We start from the raw sequence: 19,600 nt of genomic DNA, 5'->3' as shown, positions 1-19,600 counted from the left end.
TTCCAAGATTCGAATCTGAAATTTCAAAGACTCAAATCTGGAATTTCAAAGATTCAGATTAAAAATTTCAAAGACTCAAGTCTGAAATTTCAAAGATTCAACTCTGAAATTTCCAAGATACTTCAATTTCTGAAATAGCCAAATATTACACACATGCATATGCTCTATTTACGCAGATTAAGTTGGTGAACATAAACTCGTCGGACCTGGTTGACGGACGACCGCCCGTCGTGTTGGGCCTGATATGGACTATCATCCTGTACTTCCAGGTAGACGCTGTTCCGTTCGTACAGTCGAATAAGATCGAAGCTAAGCAAAAAAAAAAAAAAAAAAAAAAAAAAAAGAAAGAAAGCGCACTTATAACTAGAATGCGGTAGTTGCTTAAATACGAAGCTCGTGGCCACATGTAACATCGAATTACATAAACGCGTTACGATATACGGCGCGACAGCACTGCGACGATCGTTTGCAGCGGGGATTAATTTGCCGGTGTGTTTACGCAGTAAAATTTCATGGCAATTTTCATTTCTTTCCACCGAATAATCCTCCGATTATTTTCTCCTTTTCTCTTATGTTGTTTCTTTTCTCTCGAAAAGGGATCGTAATTCGATTTTATCCCTTCGGCACTCTCCCAACTGCTATAACGAACAAAAAAAAATTAATCCTCGTTAAGGGCGAAGTAAGAATTTACATTCCATTCTGCTAACCGTATTTATTCCACAAAAACAAGCTACGATCGAAGGATCGAAAGAAGGTGAGTAGCTATTAACAAAAAAGACTGAAACCAAAAATGCAAAAGTAAATCAAACAAAACGATTATCGTCTGACACGGTACGATGACGTTGATGAGAACAGTAAATCTGTAGAGAACATTTTTTCTGTGTGTACAGAGGATAATAACGAAAGAATTAGCACGCACCTACATGATCTTACGCATCACCTATAGTATGCACGCTAGTCCTTCCTTCTGTGAATCTTTCATGTCCCCCCACACAACCCCTTACAGTGTCACTGCCGGAATTCCCTTTTCCACGATCCATTCATCGTATGTTCTTTTAGATCGAGGAGAACACCAGAGCTTTGGAGTATCTTGGACATACGTGGGGCAGCCAGAGCAGCTTGGAGAGTCTCAGCACCCAAGGCTCGGCGACCAGCGAGAGGAAACGTATCAGCAGTGAGAAATGGAAGCAGGGAGCGAGGAAGACTCTGTTGCAATGGGTCGCCAATGCTCTGCCAAAGTAAGTAATTCACAATTTAGAGTAATTGTTGTGGGATCGAGACCTCCATACCGAATGATCCCTAATAAGGAGCATCAACGAAGAAGAATAGAGAAGGTGTTATTGGCGTAGCGCATAGAGTCTCGTCCTGCTAATCCGAAGGTCGTGGGTTCGAATCTCGGTTGAGGTCCTTCGTTTTTTAATATTGTTATCTTGAAATACAATTAATTGGAAGGCTTTGTGAAAGTATTTACGATATATTTGAAAATTTTAATTCAACCAATGCCGTTGAACTAACAATAAGCACCGTTTGAATTCAGTCGATCAAATTCTCGAGTTACTCAAATGTAAATGTGGAAATTGAGCCAATTGAATGAAAATTATTCAAATTCAGCTGGATCAAATTTGAAATGTTCCAATTCAAACATTCGGACTGTGAATCAACGAAATTGGTTGGAATCTTCATGAAAGTGGAAAGTTTAATTCTTTCCCTGAAGAATTGAACAAAATTGGACGTGATTCTGCACAGGGATATACAAGTGCGCGACTTCGGCGAGAGTTGGCGCGATGGCAACGCGTTCCTCGCCATCATCGATGCGATCAAGGCGAACCTGGTGAACATCGCGGCCATGAGGGAGGCGACGAACAGAGCTCGCCTAACGACAGCGTTCAACGTAGCCGAATCAGAACTCGGTATCGCGAAACTCCTCGATCCAGAGGACGTGGACGTTCCTCAGCCTGACGAGAAATCGATAATGACTTACGTCGCTCAATTCCTCCACAAATATCCGGAACCAGGATCAGCAGCTTCCGATTCGTTCGCTGCTGTTCAAAAAGAATACGACGCGTTGCTCAGCTGGCTCTACGAGAGATTGAATTATTTGGAACAGATGGGCAACTTCCCGGCCAATTACCATGTATGTTTTTCAAGAGTCTAGGATTTGTTTGAATACGAAGGAAGGGGAGTGATTTTAATGCTCGGTTATGTTTGAACTCTCTCTATCTCTGTTCGCATAGGAGTACGCACCTTTGAAAGCGGAATTGGAGCAACAGAGGATTGTGTATAACAAGCTGGAGCGCCTTGTGGAGACACCTAGCATGATAAGTATCACGATGGACTCTTGGAGGCACGTGCAGAACTTGTGGAAAACCTTGGAGATGCACGTAAGTTGAAATTCTCGAGGATTTCCCTTCTCAGGTTTCTCAAAGTTTCGAAATTCTCAAGTTTCAGAGATGAGAAATTAGAAAATTACGAAAATTGAAAATTACTTGCAAATTCATAAAATATTGACACAGTACAAAAGAAATTGTGAAAAAAATTGACACAAAGCCGTGTCCTTGGCGAAACGTTGGGGAAATAATTCCACGCCTTAGACCCGAAAGCCTCAAGAGTAAGAACTGTACGACAAATCCCCCCAAAATTCACAGTTGATTCAGTATCACTGCACGCTGTGAAAAAAGTATTTTCATTTGAATTTTTCAGATGTTACACTGGCTATGGCTGCTGGACTCCTTTTTACCAGGTGAATTAGGCGTGGTGGGCAGATGGCTACGTCACGCCGAGGAGATGTTGCTCTCCGACACGGTGATACCGGAAGAAATGACAGAGGAGACAGCTAACATAATCTCTAACAAACTTGAGGAGCACAAGAAGTTCTTCCTCGATCTTCCGTCCATGACGGAGCGGTTCCATGCGGCGAAGAATTCTGAGATCGCGCTACAAGTGCATCCTCAACAACTGAACGAAATGGCAGCTAGATTGGAGAGTCTGCCTGATCGAGCCGCGAAACGTAGAATTCGATTAAAGTTCCTGGAGCACAAGTGTTGCCTTATTGCTTTCTTGTTCCTAGTCGAGACGAAGCTGAAGGGTTGGAGCGTGAAATATGGCACCGAGGAGAGTGTTCACCAGATGCTCGAGCAGTATAGGAATTTCGTATCTCGAAACAGAATTTTCCAGGAGTTCCAGAAGGCCTACCTGGATATGCAGCAAGTAGTCGATGACTATAAACGCGAGGGCAACGTTGGTGAGTGGATACATCTCTCCTTTCTCCAACCTTAACCTTTTGACAGATTATCCCGTGTGAGACCCGGGCAAAGAGTCAGATATTTAACTGTTTAACTCAAGAGACACTCTTATTGACATATCTCATATTATTGTCATAATAATGTTTCAAAAATGATCATACCCGACGTAATTATTTAAAAAAAAATACGTGTGAAATATAAATTTTTCTCACCGTCATTCATAATTTTATTAGACTGTCAAAGAGTTAAGCAGTTCAAGAGTTAGAGAGAGGGTGAAGAAACGATCAGAAAGTTGTATGTCAGAAAATAATTGTATTAGTCTTTCACTTGGAATCATAAATGAAACATTCTTGAAAATTAGAAATTAACGTCCATTTTTCTCTGTCCGTTACGTGCAAAGTATGCTAGAAGAAGTTGTGGCCTATTGGCGTCGCTGGAACGTCATCTCCGACGAGTTCGAAGCCTGGTTGATTCGAGCTGAACCTGCCTTGAACCTTCCCGAAGAAGAAAAGATGGAGTTCTTCCAGGATATAAGCGTGTGGAAGGACAAACACCAGCAACTATCCGACACCGTGACATTCTTGATTGCAACATCCGACGAACCAGTTGCTCTACAATTGAAGCAACGTTACACGAACCTAACGACCAAATGGGAGATTCTATTCCAAGAAGCTAAACAGTACATGCACGCCGGTGACGTGATAAGAAACAGAAAGGACTACAGAGCAGGCGTGGAAAACCTGCAGAAATGGCTGAGAAACGTCGAATCAGCTCTGTCGGCCACCGACTTAACCACCACTGAGAAGATCAAAGCCTACGGCGAGAAGCTTCAAGTGTTCCACAACGAAGTGGAAGGAATCGAGGATCTCTTCAAGAGTATCAGCAAGAAATTCCAAACCCTGATACAAGATCTATCGCGAGACGAAGTGGACAAGATGATGAACACCTTGAAGAAAGAGAAAGAAGCTCTGGTTAAAGTCAGAGCTCTGATACCGATGCAACTTCACCTGTACCATCAGCTACTCGTTCAGCAAGAGTCTCTGGAGGCTGGACAGAAGGAGATAGCTGCTTGGTTGGACGAAGCAGAGAAGATGTTGAGTCACACCGACCTGTCAGGTGGCAGAGAGCACATTCTAGCTCAGTTGGAACGTCACAAGGCCTTCTTCTCCAGAACACTCTACTACAAATCCATGCTGGAGTCCAAGAACAAAGTGTTCACGAGTATAGTCAAGTCTGTGGACAGTCACGCCGATGTGAGCACAGCGGAAGGTGGCAAAACGTTGAGAGAATTGAACGACAGATTCAACCGAGTGTCTCAGGCAGCTCAAGCCTGCGAGCAACGACTTCAAGAAGCGCTGAAATGTTGGGGCAAGTTCAAAGACAGCGAGAGACAGATCTGCGAATGGTTGTCGGTCGCGGAGACGATGATGAGCGACAAACACATCGACAACAAACGATCCATAGAGTATCACAAGAATTTCTTCAGCAACGTGAACGAGAAATGGATTCAGGAGTTCGTGAACGCTGGTCAAGACTTGAAGAACATTCTACCTATAGAGAGGCAAGCTCCGATCGTCGAGGCTGTCGAAGCTTTGCAGAAACGTTGGAAAGAGGTGTTGACGTTCGCTCCTCTTCACCTGATGAGACTCGAGTTCCGTCTGGACGAGACCACGTTCCTGCAGTATCTGAAGGAGATCGAGATGGAGATCAACTCGGAGCAACAGGCTCTGATGAAGAACGACAACGTGGAGAGCATACTGCAGAGGAACAAGGAGTTCTTCGTGAATCGTGGCACCGTTATCAAGGTGGAGAAGTGCCTGCAGACCCTGAAGAGGATCAGCCACGCTTACAGCCAGATGAAACCAGGTGACAGCAGCTTGGTCGAGGCTGCTCAGAACGCCGAACATCTATGGGAGGATTCTGCTCAGAGAGTGGAACATCTGAGGGAACAATTGAAACAAGTGCCTGAGCAATGGGCTGCCTACAAGAAGAAGTGAGTATATTCTGAAGTATTTTCTTTTTTTCTTTTTTTTATTTCAACGTTACTGCAAATTTCTCTTGACAGTCGTGTAGTATCGGGGCCTACATACCCAAATACGAAACTAACCAGGGAAAATTGAGAGGGGGTAGTTGGCGTAGTGCGCAAAGCCTCGGCTTGCTAAGCCGAAGGTCCCGGGTTCGATTCCCGTTGAGTCCCTCAAATTTTTTCGTCGATTCCTACAATTGTTTATTTACTAACTTTTAATTATTACAAAAGGATGATGATAAATAATATCAGATATAGTGAAAAACGCACTTTCAAAAAAGAAAAAGGTCTCCGCTGAACCGGTTGGATCATCGACTACACTCGTTAATCGATGGCGCACATATGGAAAAATATAAAATAAGAAGAACGCCTAAACGATAAACGAGCTCGTGGAATATCCATCGAACGGTAATTCTTTGCATTCAGATTCGACGAGATGGTGCGATGGATGGACCACGTGGACAGCAATCTGAGAACGATATTGCACGAGGTGAACACTCTGGAGGAGTTCGAGACGGAGAAAACGATATTCCAGGTGAGTAGTGGCGTTATTCGCGGATTGGATTTGAATAAGAAAATTGAAAGGTGTTAAACGCCATTGTGACTACCACGAAGCGTACAATTACCACTTTGCCATCTCCACTCTTTGCATTTAGATATTTCTTTATATTCTGTATTTGCATTGCTCACTGTGGATAGATGCAAGTTCTAACGGTAAATATAATTGTACACGCTTTAACGTTCTGAACATTCGTTCCAACGACTACAGGACTTGCAATCTCTTTTCTATTCCTCCTCTCGTTTCTTTTGTTTTTAATCAGAAAATATGCCGAGAGGCGGACAGCAAGCGCGAAGAGATGAAGTGGTTGGTTCAAACCCTGGACAGTCTGACCTCGAATCGTTCGGACCACGAGGCTCTGTCCGAACAGAATCGTCTGGAGCAACTTATCTCCCGTTACAAGAATCTGATACCCACTATAGAGATCACCATGACGAAAACCGACATCTACTCGAAGAGTTACACCTACAGAAAGGAGGTTCGCGAAGTGTGCACCCTTCTGCGTAAAGTTCGCGACCAGTCGAAGGTCGACGTGGTGTCCGAGAGTCCGGAGACTCTGCACAGTGCTGTGACTCATCAGGAGAGTCGTCTGAGCCAATTGGAACAACAGAGACCCAGCATCGTCAGCATGTTGCAACGCGGCAAGGATCTTCTCAAGGATCAACACACTCCGCCGTTTGTATCGTTGGAGGTTCAACAACTGGAATCCAACTGGAACGACACCTATGGACAAAGTGTCGAGACGTTGAAATCCCTGAAGAGCTCGCAGAAACTGTGGAACACCTACACGGAGCAAAAAGAGGAGATCTTGAAGCTGATCGAGCAAGCTGACGAAGAATTGAGAAAAATCGAGTCGACCAGATACTACGACGCTTATCAAGTATCGTCCGATCTTCACAGCAAGCAAGATTTCTATTCTACCTTGAGGAAATCCGCAGAAGAGATGCTGAAGAAGCTGCAAGAAACGTACAGTCAGTTAACGGATATCGCACCTGCGGAAAAGAAGAAAATATTGAGAAAAGAGATCACACACACTGAGAAGAGAATGGAGACCACCCTGAAGACTGTCCACGAGAAAGTTGTCTATCTTCAAGAACACAGCACCAGGTGGAACAACTTCCAGACTAAGTTGAACGAATTGCAACTGTGGACTCAACAGAGTGCTCCGCAGTCGATTGCTGATACCGAGTATTTGACTACCACTCCTGAAGAGATGGTTCATAGAACGGAGAGATTGCAGAAGGAGGTCCGTGAGAGGAGTAAGACCCTCAAGTTCCTCGAAGAGGAGTCGCAGAAACTCGTACAAGGTAAATTACAGTGAAACTTAACACGTTGACTGGTCACCTGTGACCTGACCTGAGATTGCCTCGAATATTTAGAATAATTAAAATAAAATTAATATGAATTTAAAGAAAAATAATGAGAAGCACACTAGAGGGACGGACTAACCGCGAGTTCTCGCTAGTCCTCGTAAAAGCTCCTATTTGTATATATACAACTTCTGACCTGAGTCCTTCTAGTCCCTCCCGCGTCTAAGAAAAGCCTTGGAAAACCTTACCGACGAGTGCAGTAGGAGAAAAAACCAGGAGAAAAAACGCCCTAACCCTTTTCGCCTATCCTCCATCAGTTTCCTAAATCTCTTCGCATAATACAATTACTATACTTAGAATTGGAAAATTTTCTTCTGGCCAAAACATGTAAATCTAGCGTGGCAATCTAGCGTTGTTTAACCTTTCGTCTATCTCCTCTAGAATATTGAATAATTTACCTTTTCCTGTTCTCTAGATGGAGACAACAGTCTTCAAGGCAGACAACTACGCAGCGAAATAATAACCCTAGAGAAAACCATCGAAACCCTGCAGAAGAGCATCGTGGTCCAACGCGAAACAGCCACGGAGAATCTGCAAACGTGGAAAGACTACGAGAAAGGAATAAAAAAAGTGAAACCTCTGATCGAAGAGGCGGAATCGAAAACAGCTACCATAGGCAGCAAACCCTCGACCCTATCTCAAGCCGTTCAGATGCTCGAGACTGCCAAATCCTTCGAGACACGACTACAACAATTATCCCCTCAAATTCAAGACTTATCTCAGATCAGCAAACGAATATCCGGCAAAACTTCAGCCTCCGACGAGGTCGACGCTATTCAGACACGTTGGAACGCCGTTCACGACACAGCCGTGCAAACGATCACTAAACTAGACAAACTTGTCACCTCGTGGAACAACTTCGAGTCCGAGATACAAGAGTTCACCGAATGGTTGGAGCAATCTGAGAGAGCGGTGCTTATCGAACCGAGCACTGAAACAGCAGCGGAAATCGAGGTGCCGGAGAAAGAACTACAACGATTGAAGGACTTCAACAAAAGTATATCCGACCATCAGGCGCAGTTAATTTCCCTAACTCAAGTTTCTGATCACATAAGTCACGGATTATCGTTGGATGGAGCGACGAATCTGAAAGCTCGCGTGTCGGACATTAAATCTCGCGTGAGCAAGCTCGCCGACACTGTGAGATTACAGATAAACAAAGTCTCCGACACTCTATTGGCTCGCCAAGAGTTCCACATGATGATCACCGACTTCGAGAACTGGATGTCGCGACTGAGGTCCAACATCACAGAGATCAGCGACGCCACAGTCGACACCGTCGACACAAACCTTCAGGCCGTGTACGCTTTCATTCAAGAGCACTCCGAGAAGCAGCCGAGTTTCGCCGCGATCTACAAAGAGGTGACAAAATTGTGCCCGAAGGAATCAGCCAAGCATGCAGCCACTCTGACCGAAACTTACGCCAACTTGGAGAAGCAGTACGAGGATCTGGAGAACGAGCTGCAGCAGAAGAAGAAGGGCTTCGAGAAGTGGATAGAGCTGTTGAGTTGGTTGAACGAAGCGAATTCTCAGATGAGTCACTGCAAGTACGAAGCAGAGGCTAGGAAACCGACTATCGCCGATTTGGAGAGATTCTCGACGGAGGTACAAGCTATACACGACAAGGTGAACGATTGGAAACACCACGTTCTGCCTGACAGCGCTTTCGGGATTCAGATCAGAGACAAGCAGGGTAAACCTCTGACCGCGTCAGGATTATTGAACGACTTAGAGAAGAAAGCTGAGACGCTTCGACACGAGATCAATTCTAAACGCGACAGGCTGGAGGATCTCGACGCGAGATTGAACAATTTCAGGACGTTGCAGCAGACTATCACGGAGAAGATACTGCACACACAGATAGCTCTTCAGGACACGGTGTACAGCGTCGACTCGTGTAAACAGTTGTCACCAGCTGTGGAGAAGATCGACGAGCTGATAGAGGAGCACCAGAAGAGGGAGCAAGAGAAGGAGATTCTTCACTTCGAGGGAAATTCGTTGATGAAAGAGGATCAGAGATCGACGACGAACATCCAAGTGGTCCTGTCGTCCGTCGACGCTAACTTGGAGAAAGTGAACGAGCTTCTGCGCGAACAGAGGAAGAAGTACGCCGACATGGACACAGATTGGAAGGCCTACGAGGAGGCTAAGCAAAAGTTGAACAAGTCTATCGAGGAAGCGAACAGCTTGTGCGAATCGGTGAAAGGAGTGCCTTATAACGTTGCTGAGTCGAACAGAAACCTCGAGGAGCACAAGAAAGCTCTGGACGTGTTGAAGAAGGGGAAGCAGTTCTTGGAGAAGATGGACTCGAAGGCGCAGCAATTGACGAAGGAGGCTTCGCTGATGCCTATATTCAAATCTGACCTAATCGAAAACGACCTGGCCGAGGTTAGACAACGGTACCAAGACGCGTGCAACGAGGTGACGGAGAAACTACAGGCTTCTGAGACTCACGCGATCATCTGGAAGCAGATCAAAGAATCCACGTCGATCACTACCTGGCTCACTAACACGCACGCTGCTCTCGATACGGCCTACGAACGATTACTCGACACGGACAGTTGCCAAGCTAGATTGACCAGGTACAGAGAAGAGTTGCCCGGTTATCAGCAGCTCTATCAGAACGTGGTCGCGAAGATGGAACAGCTGAAGAAACTGAACAACAACGAGGACATCCTGACGATGCAGACGTTGCGTAAATCGCTGCACGATCAGTTCAACTTGGTGAAATCTGCCGCGGACAAGCTGGAGTCGTTGACCTCGACGTTGAACGAGAAAGAGAGGAAGATAAGGCAAGGGATGAAGGTGTGCGGCGACGCGATCTCGAAGATTCGGGAGGACATAATCAAGTGCGACGATTTAACCGGCGAGAACACCAAGATCCTCGCTCGTATCAACAAGTGCCAGGAGCTGAAGAAAGAGCTGGAAGAGTGTAACAAATCTTTGTCGGTGGTTGGAGAAACGTTGAAGACGATGTTCACCGAGTACCCGAGCATCTCTAGAATGAGCCTGGCCAAGGAGTACGACGCCCTTCAGCTTCGAAGCGAGGGAGTCGCGAATCACGCGAACAAAGTGATAGCAACCTTGGTGGCGTTCCTGACGAAACTCTACCACGAGAAGTTCGGAGCTCTGCAGCGTATGGTGGTGACGTTGAAGGAGAAGGTGGCTTGGTGTGAGCCGGAGCAGAGCAGCGATCGTTACAACCTCGAGGTGAAAATGGCGTCGCTGATGGACGTCGAAGCTGGAATCGCGGATTGTATAGCTAGGAAAGAGGACACCGACAACTCCTTGAAGCTTCTGGCCTCTGTGGAGAGCGCTGAAACGATGGCTGCGCCGCAAGCCGAACGAGACAAGGTCGAGGCAGATCTAGAGGCCTTGAAGAGCAGCTACAGCAAGATCAAGAACGACTTGGAGCGAAATATAACTCTGTGGCAACGATACGAGCTCACCTCCGAGAACGTTTTGTCGTGGCTGAAGGAGAACGAGAATAAAATACGAGCCGAAGCGTCTGCTTTGCTGAACTTCGACGATATCGAGGAGAAAATCGAAGAGATGAGTCAGGTACAGAAGACCGTGATGGAGTACAACAGCGAGTTGAAAGAATTGACGACTCTTGCCGAAGATATCACGAAAGTGAGCTCCGAGTCTCGCGTGAACCAGTACATCACTCATCTCAACACGCGATACGACTACGTGTTGAAATTCCTGGCTCAGCATCTGGAGAAGCTCGGGGAACTGAAGGAGAACAGGGACCAGTACGTAGCGAACAAGAGGAAGCTCGAGAGTTGGATCGAAAACGCGGAGAAAACTTTGAAAGCTTTCGACGAGATCACAGGACCGAAACCTATAACCTTCTATCAATCGCGCCTGAACGAGCTAAAGGCGTTCGCCGAGGAACGAGAGGTTGGACAGGCTATACTGAACCGAACAGCCGAGGCTGGAGAGGCTCTGTTCGCCAGAATCACGCCGGATCAGAGAGAGATAATCCGAACGGAGATAAGGAATTTCCGCAATCGAGTGGACGCGATGGCAGATCGTTCGAACGTGATCTACAAGAAGATCGAGAGCGACATGATGCACAGGTCCTCGTTCGAGGATAAATTCTCGCAGGTGAAACAGTGGCTGATCGATTCGCAGAACAAGCTCGGCGAGAAACAGAAATTGCTACCGACGCTGCAGGAGAAGAAATTGGCGCTTCATTTGTACAAGGCTGTGGCACAGGACGTGAACGTTCACAAGAACATTCTTCAGCAGCTGCAAGACAGATTGAGCACAGCGCCGGACGACGACGCCAGCGAAACTTTGGCGAACGTGATCGAGGCGTACGAGAAATTGTCCAACGAAGTTGAAGGTAGGATCAACGTGACCGAGAAGTACGTCTCGAATCACGAGGCTTACCTTCAGACGTTCGAGAAGACTAGAGACTGGATCAATACCGTGATCAACGACGGAACGCCGATAATCCAGGATTTCTCCGTCGAACGAGACACCGCACAGAGCAAGATCACCGCTATCGAGAATCTGTTGCAGGAGAGAGCTGTCGGAGAGAGAATTTTAGCCGACTGCAACCAGCAATTGGACATTGTTCTCGAGCAGACATCTCTGCCGGGCGATTCTGCTCTGTTGAATAACTTCAACGCGCATAAGAAGCTGTGGGAGGACTTCCTGAAGAAATGCGTCGCCGCGAGGGACAAATTGAAGCACATGCTGAACGAATGGTCGGAGTTCGAGAAGATCGTGGAAGGTTTGGAGGCTTGGATCAAGCAGATGGAGTCGCAGTTGAAGGATCAGAGCTTGAAGAGCACCGAGGAAGCGAAGAAAGCTCATCTGCAGAAGCTGAAATCCTTGGAGGAGAGTATCATCGCGAAAGGAGCTGAGTTCAACGCCGCTATCGAGAAGAGTCAGAGTATAGAAGCTGAGGCAGATTTGGCCACCAGAGTTTCTAGACAGACCACCAAATATCAGGCTATCAAGAATCAGATAAAGGAAGCTGTGATGAGGTACCATCAGTTCGTGAAGGAGCACAGCACGTTCAACGTGAAGTACGATCAGCTGTTGAAATGGATCACGGATATTCAGTCGGAATTGAAGAAGCACAGCGAGATTGTAGGCGATCTATCGGTGCTTCAGAGTAGACAGAAGTTGATTCGCGATCTGAGTGACACTAGAACTAAGGAGAACGCTAGATTCGAGTCGGTGATAGATCTAGGCGAGAAATTGTACGTTCACACATCTCCCGATGGCAGAGAGATCATCAGGCAACAGCTGAGAAACCTGAGATCCCTTTGGGGTAAATTCTCCGAGGATCTGCAGGGTACTGTGCAGAAATTGGACCAATGTCTAATGCAGTTCGCCGAGTTCTCGTTGTCTCACGAGCAACTGACAGCCTGGCTCCGCGACGTCGAGCGCGCGATGCACCAGCACACGGAGCTGAAGTGTACTTTGGAGGAGAAACGTGCACAGTTGCAGAATCACAAGATCATGCACCAGGAGATCATGTCTCATCAGTCTTTGGTCGAGTCTGTGTGCGACAAAGCTCAGCAGTTGGTGGATCAGACGAAAGACACGTCTCTGAATATTTTCTTGCCGTCTATTAAGCAGCTGTTCCACAATATCGTAGCGAAATCGAAGGATTTGTTGGAGAACCTGGATGATTGCGTCGAGAAACACAACAGATTCAACTTGCAAGTGAAGGGCTTCTCGGATTGGTTGAACAGCGAGAAGGAGAAGCTCGCAGAGTGCAACGACGTGACTGGAGAACGAACAGATATCACTAGACGACTGGCTACTTTGTCTACGTTGAAGGACGACCAGATGCAAGGTGCCGAACAGCTTGGAAAATTGAAGGAACTCAGCGACACTGTGATTAAGAGGACAGCGCCTAAAGGATGGGACGCTATTAACAAAGAGATCACCATTTTGGAGAGCAATCTGCGCCAATATCTGAGTGAAATAGGTACACGGAATTTAGATTACTCTTCTGTTTCTCTGTTTTTTAGTTCTTCGAATCTTGATCCTTGGGACGATGTTTGTTTTACACAGAATTGGTGGAGGACAAGCAGAAGGCGGCTTTGCAGAAATGGCAAGATTTCGAGGATAAATTGGAGGCACACACGAAATGGTTCTCGACGATGGAAGCTGCGTTCAGAGACCAACAGCTGCAACCGACTTTGCAGGACAAGGAAGCTCGTTTGCAGGCATTGAAAGAGAAACGCATGGACGCTATACTGAAGGAAGAATCGAAGATCGACGAGTTTGTCGATAAATCTCACAGTCTGCTCCATGCGAGCGGCGTCGAGCGAATAAAACCATTGATCTCTCAAATTAGCAACAGGTAAAAAAAATAAGAACGACGTGAGCTATTCGCGTGAAGATTCTTTGATCGATTATTTAACCCATTCGCTACGGATAAATTTTTAACTACGGCTGCAAGATATATTATTTTGGCCGTGTCATTTTAACCCTTTGACTGCTGCCCACTCAAAAGTAAAATGGTCGCTGTGTGCGGTGAAGTTGTAGCATTTAAGATTTCGCATTCGATTTAGCATTCTGACCTATCTTTCTTAATTTCTTAGAAATTTAAAACAGAGAATTTTAAATATAATATTAGTGTGGTCGATTGACCGACTGCAGTCAAAGGGTTAATACTCGGTTTATCAAGTGCGGTGGAAATGCGTAAAGAACAAAATTAAGTATTAAATTTGAAGCGCACCAAAGGGTACCGACGGTATAGTGCGAGCAAATTTCCAAACCGCCGATATTAACAAAAATTGTTAATCATTCCTGCGTGATAATTTCAGATACCAGCTCTTACACGTGCTGAGCAAAGAGGTAGTGACAAGATGCGAGAGCATCGTCGACGATCATCGTGCTTACGAGGAGAAACTGAACGTGGTTGGTGCCTGGTTGACTCAGTTGGAGCAATGTTTGGCCAGTCTGAAGAAAGACGAGACCAGCGGTAACCTCGAGGAGAAAGTTTCTCGCCTGCAGATACTGTTAACCGAGAAGGAACAGGGTGAGCATAAATTGGCAAGCCTAACGTCCTTCGGGGAAAGAATTCTCGCGGACACGTCGGCTCAAGGAAGAGAGCTGATCCGACACGAACTGAGACAAGCCAGAGAAAGATGGGACAAGCTTGTAGAAGGCATAGCCGAGCAACAGAAGAAGCAAGACGCACAATCGTTACAGTGGTCCAATTATCAAGAGTCTCTGCAACAGATTCTAGCCTGGTTGGACACTATGGAGAGATCTGTGAAACAGGATTCCTCGATTACGTGGTCTTCTCTTCAGGAAATTAAGTCGAAGTTGCTCAAGTGCAAGGTACTCTCCTACTCTAATTTATCGAACACAATTCTGCTGAAATTAGAGTGACATTTTTTTAGCTTTATCTCAAATTTCTCTCGTTACATACATCGTTCAAAGTAAGAGTAACCTCGCCCGATTCTCGCCCGTTCTGTGCATAGACAGAGAGCGTAGCAGGGGGTAAGACGGAGAAAAACGTAGACGGTTAAGTGGGGGGAGGTTTGGACGTTCCAGCCCTGCCTTAGGCATGTCCCACGCGCGAAACGAGGTTACTCTTATTTTGAACGACGTATAGCATGGCAAATTTGGTAATCTTTTCTTGTTTTTTTTGTACAGGCCGAAGTTAGAGTGAAATTTTTTCCTCGTTCAGCTTCATCTCAGATTTCTCTCGTTCTTAGCGTTGGAAATATAGTAATATTTTCTTTTTACACAGGCGATGCATCAAGAAATCTTGCCGTACAAACGTATCATCGAGGGAGTGTCAGAGAAAGCAAACGCGTTGACGTACACGGCACAAGCTCCGTCAGACGCGCAACAAAAAGCCGCCTCGGTGTCTGAACGATACGAGGACCTGGTGGAAATGTCGCAGAAGAATATAGCGAACTTGGAGACGCTATTGGACACGTTCCAACAATTCCACGATCTTCAGAAATCCTACCAGGACTATCAGAAACAGCAATGGGAACATTTGGCTAACTACAGCGACTACTCAGGCAACAAAGCGGCTCTTCAGGCTCAGTTGACTAAAATCGTGGAGCTGCAGGACGCACAGAGCGAAGGAGAATTGAAATTGAACATTCTCAGTGAACACGTGGCGCAGAGTGCACATAATTTGTCACCGAGATTACTGGAGAGCATGGAAAGAGATTTGTCTACTTTGAGGTGAGAATTGCAGCGATCTTACGTACCCAAAATTAAATGCAAATCCGTAAAATCTCGAATATTCTAATATGCTGTCGGATGCATGCGTGCGTGTGTGACGTGAAAAAGAGAGGAAAAACGACTGTTTCATGTTGCTAAACTGATCGCGAGATCTATAAACTCGATGATAAACTTTTCTTTGCAATATCCAACGACAGATTCGAGCACAAAAAGTTCGCCACAGCAGTGAACGACATTATTCGATGTATCGAGGAGAGAATTCAGCAATGGATCGAGTACGAGAACTCTTTGGAACGTCTGTTAACCTGGCTGGCTGACGCGGAGTCTTCTCTGAAGAATTACTCCTTAAAAAACACTCTGGACGAAAAGCAAGAGCAACTCGAGAAATATCAGGTGAAAAGTTTATCCAGTTTCTTCGTCGCAATATCTATTAATCGTTCTATCTAGCCACATCGTATAGTCTAGACAAGTTACAACCACATGTGCACCCTTATTTTTTCAAACGATTCACTGATTTTTATGCAAAGTCACACCAGGTGTACGATCATTTTTTCGCCCCCTTTTTCGTTTTTCTTTTTTTTTTTCTCGTACACCAAGACTGTAAATGACGTTGATACGCGACGTGATTAACGGTTTCGATGTTGTCGAAAAGAAGAGGAAAAGATACGAGAGAGATGAAGTGGTGGTATCTGCGAGTTCAGGCAATTGTATTTTGGAAAACTTCCTTAGGCACTGCAACAAAAAGCCTTGTCGTGGGACACGGAAGTGACAGAACTGGTGGCCCTCGGAGACCACCTGGACCAAGTAAGAGAAACAACGTGAAAATTTATTCGAACAGGATTGTGAACGCTTTTTTGCAACGATCTCTCGTTACTACTTATGTTCCCATCTATTCTGTATTCTTATTCTATCGTCTTTCTCTTCCGAGTGATTTCTATTCGAGCACATTTTCTACGCTGTCGAACAACCACCGAATCGCTGAATTTCCAGATCAACCGATCGGTGTAGACGTACGAATATTGGAAATTTTAATTAATCGTCCTTCGATTGCTTCTTCTCTACGCGTGACGGTCCACAGACACGTTTTTCGGCACACGAAAGCGCCATAATTTAGACACTATACGACCTGGATTAACCCTAGTGCGTTCTTCGTTTCGACTGTACACTTAAGACTTTTGGGTCAAAAAGGACCTAAGACCTTATGTGCAATCATTTTTGTTTCCAACGCGAGTAAACGTTTAAAATAATGATAAGGAACGTAAACTTGATAACAGCAACAATGACTAAAAGTATAAAAAGGCGGTGGGTCAAAAAAGACCCGAAGACCGCTCTAGGGTTAAGGAAGAAATTGTAAAATCGGAGGAACATTTCACAAGTCCAGTCTCTTTTTATACGGTTCCACAGAAAATTGGAGAAAAAGAGACATAGTTTACTCGTTGTCAGTCCATCGTTGTCAGTGTCATAAGCACAACGACACTCTTCGAATTAAATTCGTTCGAGTCGCGAGTTCGAGTGTCTTCCACCCCGAATTTGCATAAATTCGCGCACAGCACAACTTTGAAACCGAATTAAAAAGATACGCGTAAAAAGAGACTCGAGTGCAAAAGTAAAATTTATTGAAAAAATGTACAAGAATCTCTTTGACGCGATATTTGCACATTCGCGTGTCTCGGGGAACGAAAAAATTGGCGTCAATCTTATTTTCGACCGATTTACGCGATCATCTTCGCGACGATCTACGACAAATTTCAAAAGCTGTTGCTTGACGCGATCTCTCTATCTTTCTGTCGAGTTCTGACTCACACAGACACAGTTTTCACACACTCAAACGTCTGTTTCGTATTCTCTAATTCAACATCTTTCATCTTTCTCTGTATACATCTCTGTTGTTGTCTTTTTGTTTTTGGATTTTTTTTACTCTCTTTCCTTTTCTTCGCTACTTTTTTTGGGTTTTTTCTTCCTTTTTTTTTTTGTGGTTTCTCTACACTTGGACAATTATTCAGTGTAATTTCAAATCGAAGACATTCGAAGTTACAATTCGTAAGTTACATTCTCACGATTCTCCTGAGATTTCTTAATCGTACTACCATTTAACACACGATGATTCTTGTTTCTTGTATTTTTCTTTTTTTCAAATGCATGCAGACGTGTTGTTTCCAGCACGCTTTTGTGCTTTTAGCGATTGGACTAGGGATATATCGATGCACACCGGCAAGGTATCGATGCTTTTGCTCCCGTTGCTTGTATCGAGTGAGAAAGTGTTTGCGAGAATAATTAAAAATTACAACGACATTAAGTAAAACATTGGAATACCGTAACGTAGATAGAAAAAGATTCACAAACTTTGGGGTATTTTTTACTTTTTTCTTTATCTAACATTGAATTAAAGGATAAGTTCACAAATTCTTGTGAATGCAACTGTATGCAAATGAACCGTGTTCAGAACTGGAAAAGAATTTTGCTTTCATCTTTCACGTGGAACGTCGATACTCGTATCGCCAGCAGGTATCGATACCAAAAGTATACCTAATATCGAGTATACACACTCGTATTTACCTGTATCGATTCATCCCTAGATGGGACTGACAAGATTTGGTATTACAGACACGTTTACCTTTCATTTCTTCCTTTTGAAACCTGAAACCGTAATAATTGCAATAATTTCAACTTAACGAATTTTTCATTGCTCGCCTCGTTCTCGAACACTTCGTTTAACTAATTAAGTCCCATCACTGGTGTACCCAGCAAGCATGAAAAGGGCTACTCTTTTCATTTGAATTCGCATTAACCACCTATCCACTTACACGCATAATGCACAGAGAAATATTGTTACACGTGTGTATATACCATGTGAACTCGATGATTCGAAGGTATTTTCAGAGGGACAGAAAACTACCTAAACAGTGTGTGACAGTTTGACCAAGTCTGGCACTACGATGAAATGAAAGAAAAGCAAAAGAAATCTAAGTGATATTTTGTCCTATCGACGTAGCAGAATATTCTCAACGTTTTTTCTTTCTCTCTCCTCAGATTTTGAATCTGCGACAATATGAAGCGGAGTTCGAGAAGATGAACGACGAATACTCGGAGCTGATGCAGATCAGCGGAGAAACGAGATTCTCGGGCAGTGTACAACAGATAACCTCCCGTTTCAAGTCTATCCAGGCGACTGCTACGGTAAAATAGCGAAATTTCACTGTAATCCTATACATTGTATACGCAACTTTAATTCTTTCATACGACACGGATGCTCCGTCTATGCTATTTTCGATCGCATAGCTCTGTTTTCTAAAGTCTGTAAGATCGGAAAGAATTTTCGCTCGTTTTACTGTGCATTCTTCACGCGACTCGATCGAGAAAACGAGCATTATCCCTTTAGTAATCGGCCAAAATTCATTTTCAACACTATAGCCCCACTCTGTCACCTTGAAAATTCCTATTGCTCGATAAATTACAGGAACTGGTGAAAAAATGCGAACAAGCAGTGGCAGACCACGCGGCCTACCTAGAACGCTACAAGCAATGCTCGGAATGGTTGGCGAACACACGAGCCACCTATCAATCCATCAAAGACGACCTAAGCGGCACGCGCAAAGACCTAACATCGAACGTAGCCACGTTGAAAGATCTTCTAGCCCGTCAATCATCGGCGACACTCTTGCTAAACAACACAGTGGAGGCTGGTGAACGTCTGTACTCGACAACCGGCACAGAAGGCAGAGAAATCGTCCGCCAGCAGCTGCTAGATCTTCAACAAGCCTTCGAAGAATTGTACGACAGCGTAGCATCGACCGAACGCGAACTACAATCGAAGATCTCCCGATGGTCCGGCTTCGACGAGTCGAACGAGGCGTTCGACAAATGGCTGAGAACCGTAGAGACACAGCTGAAACCTGAAATCGAGTTGAAGACCACGCTGGACGAGAAACGAGCTCAGTTACAGATCTACCGTACGTTCTTGCACGACGTTCAGTCGCACCAGCAAGATTTGCTCGATCTTCGCGACAAGGCTGACAATTTACCAGATTCCACGGAGAAGGTGAATCAGACGCTGAGAAAACTGAACGAGAGACACGCTACTGTGCTGAAGAGAGCAGCCGCGTTCGTTGAAAGGTACGAGGGCATAGTGAGCGATCATCAACAGTACAGCAAAGCTGTCCTGGACACTCACGAGTGGTTGGACGCTACTCACAACGCTGTTATCCTATGGGGAGACACT

General features: G+C 45.1%; 1 protein-coding gene across 1 annotated transcript in view; it reads left to right on the top strand.

The window, feature by feature from the left end:
• LOC108579897 (nesprin-1) overlaps positions 1-19,600 on the top strand; it is a 72,952-nt gene that overhangs the window by 24,114 nt on the left and 29,238 nt on the right. The window contains 17 exon segments of the mRNA XM_017943517.1: positions 177-269; positions 1,060-1,238; positions 1,747-2,134; positions 2,235-2,381; positions 2,701-3,241; positions 3,546-5,235; positions 5,695-5,803; positions 6,090-7,134; positions 7,613-13,153; positions 13,240-13,531; positions 13,998-14,517; positions 14,933-15,381; positions 15,579-15,774; positions 16,111-16,185; positions 16,825-16,830; positions 18,412-18,558; positions 18,839-19,596. Coding sequence (XP_017799006.1) covers positions 177-269; positions 1,060-1,238; positions 1,747-2,134; positions 2,235-2,381; positions 2,701-3,241; positions 3,546-5,235; positions 5,695-5,803; positions 6,090-7,134; positions 7,613-13,153; positions 13,240-13,531; positions 13,998-14,517; positions 14,933-15,381; positions 15,579-15,774; positions 16,111-16,185; positions 16,825-16,830; positions 18,412-18,558; positions 18,839-19,596 — 12,176 coding nt within the window.

The sequence above is a fragment of the Habropoda laboriosa genome, unplaced genomic scaffold (genome assembly GCF_001263275.1).
Source record: "Habropoda laboriosa isolate 0110345459 unplaced genomic scaffold, ASM126327v1 scaffold2, whole genome shotgun sequence".
NCBI lineage: Eukaryota > Metazoa > Arthropoda > Insecta > Hymenoptera > Apidae > Habropoda > Habropoda laboriosa.
The sequence above is the reverse complement of the archived record's forward strand: the minus strand, read 5'-3'. Positions and strand labels throughout refer to the sequence as shown.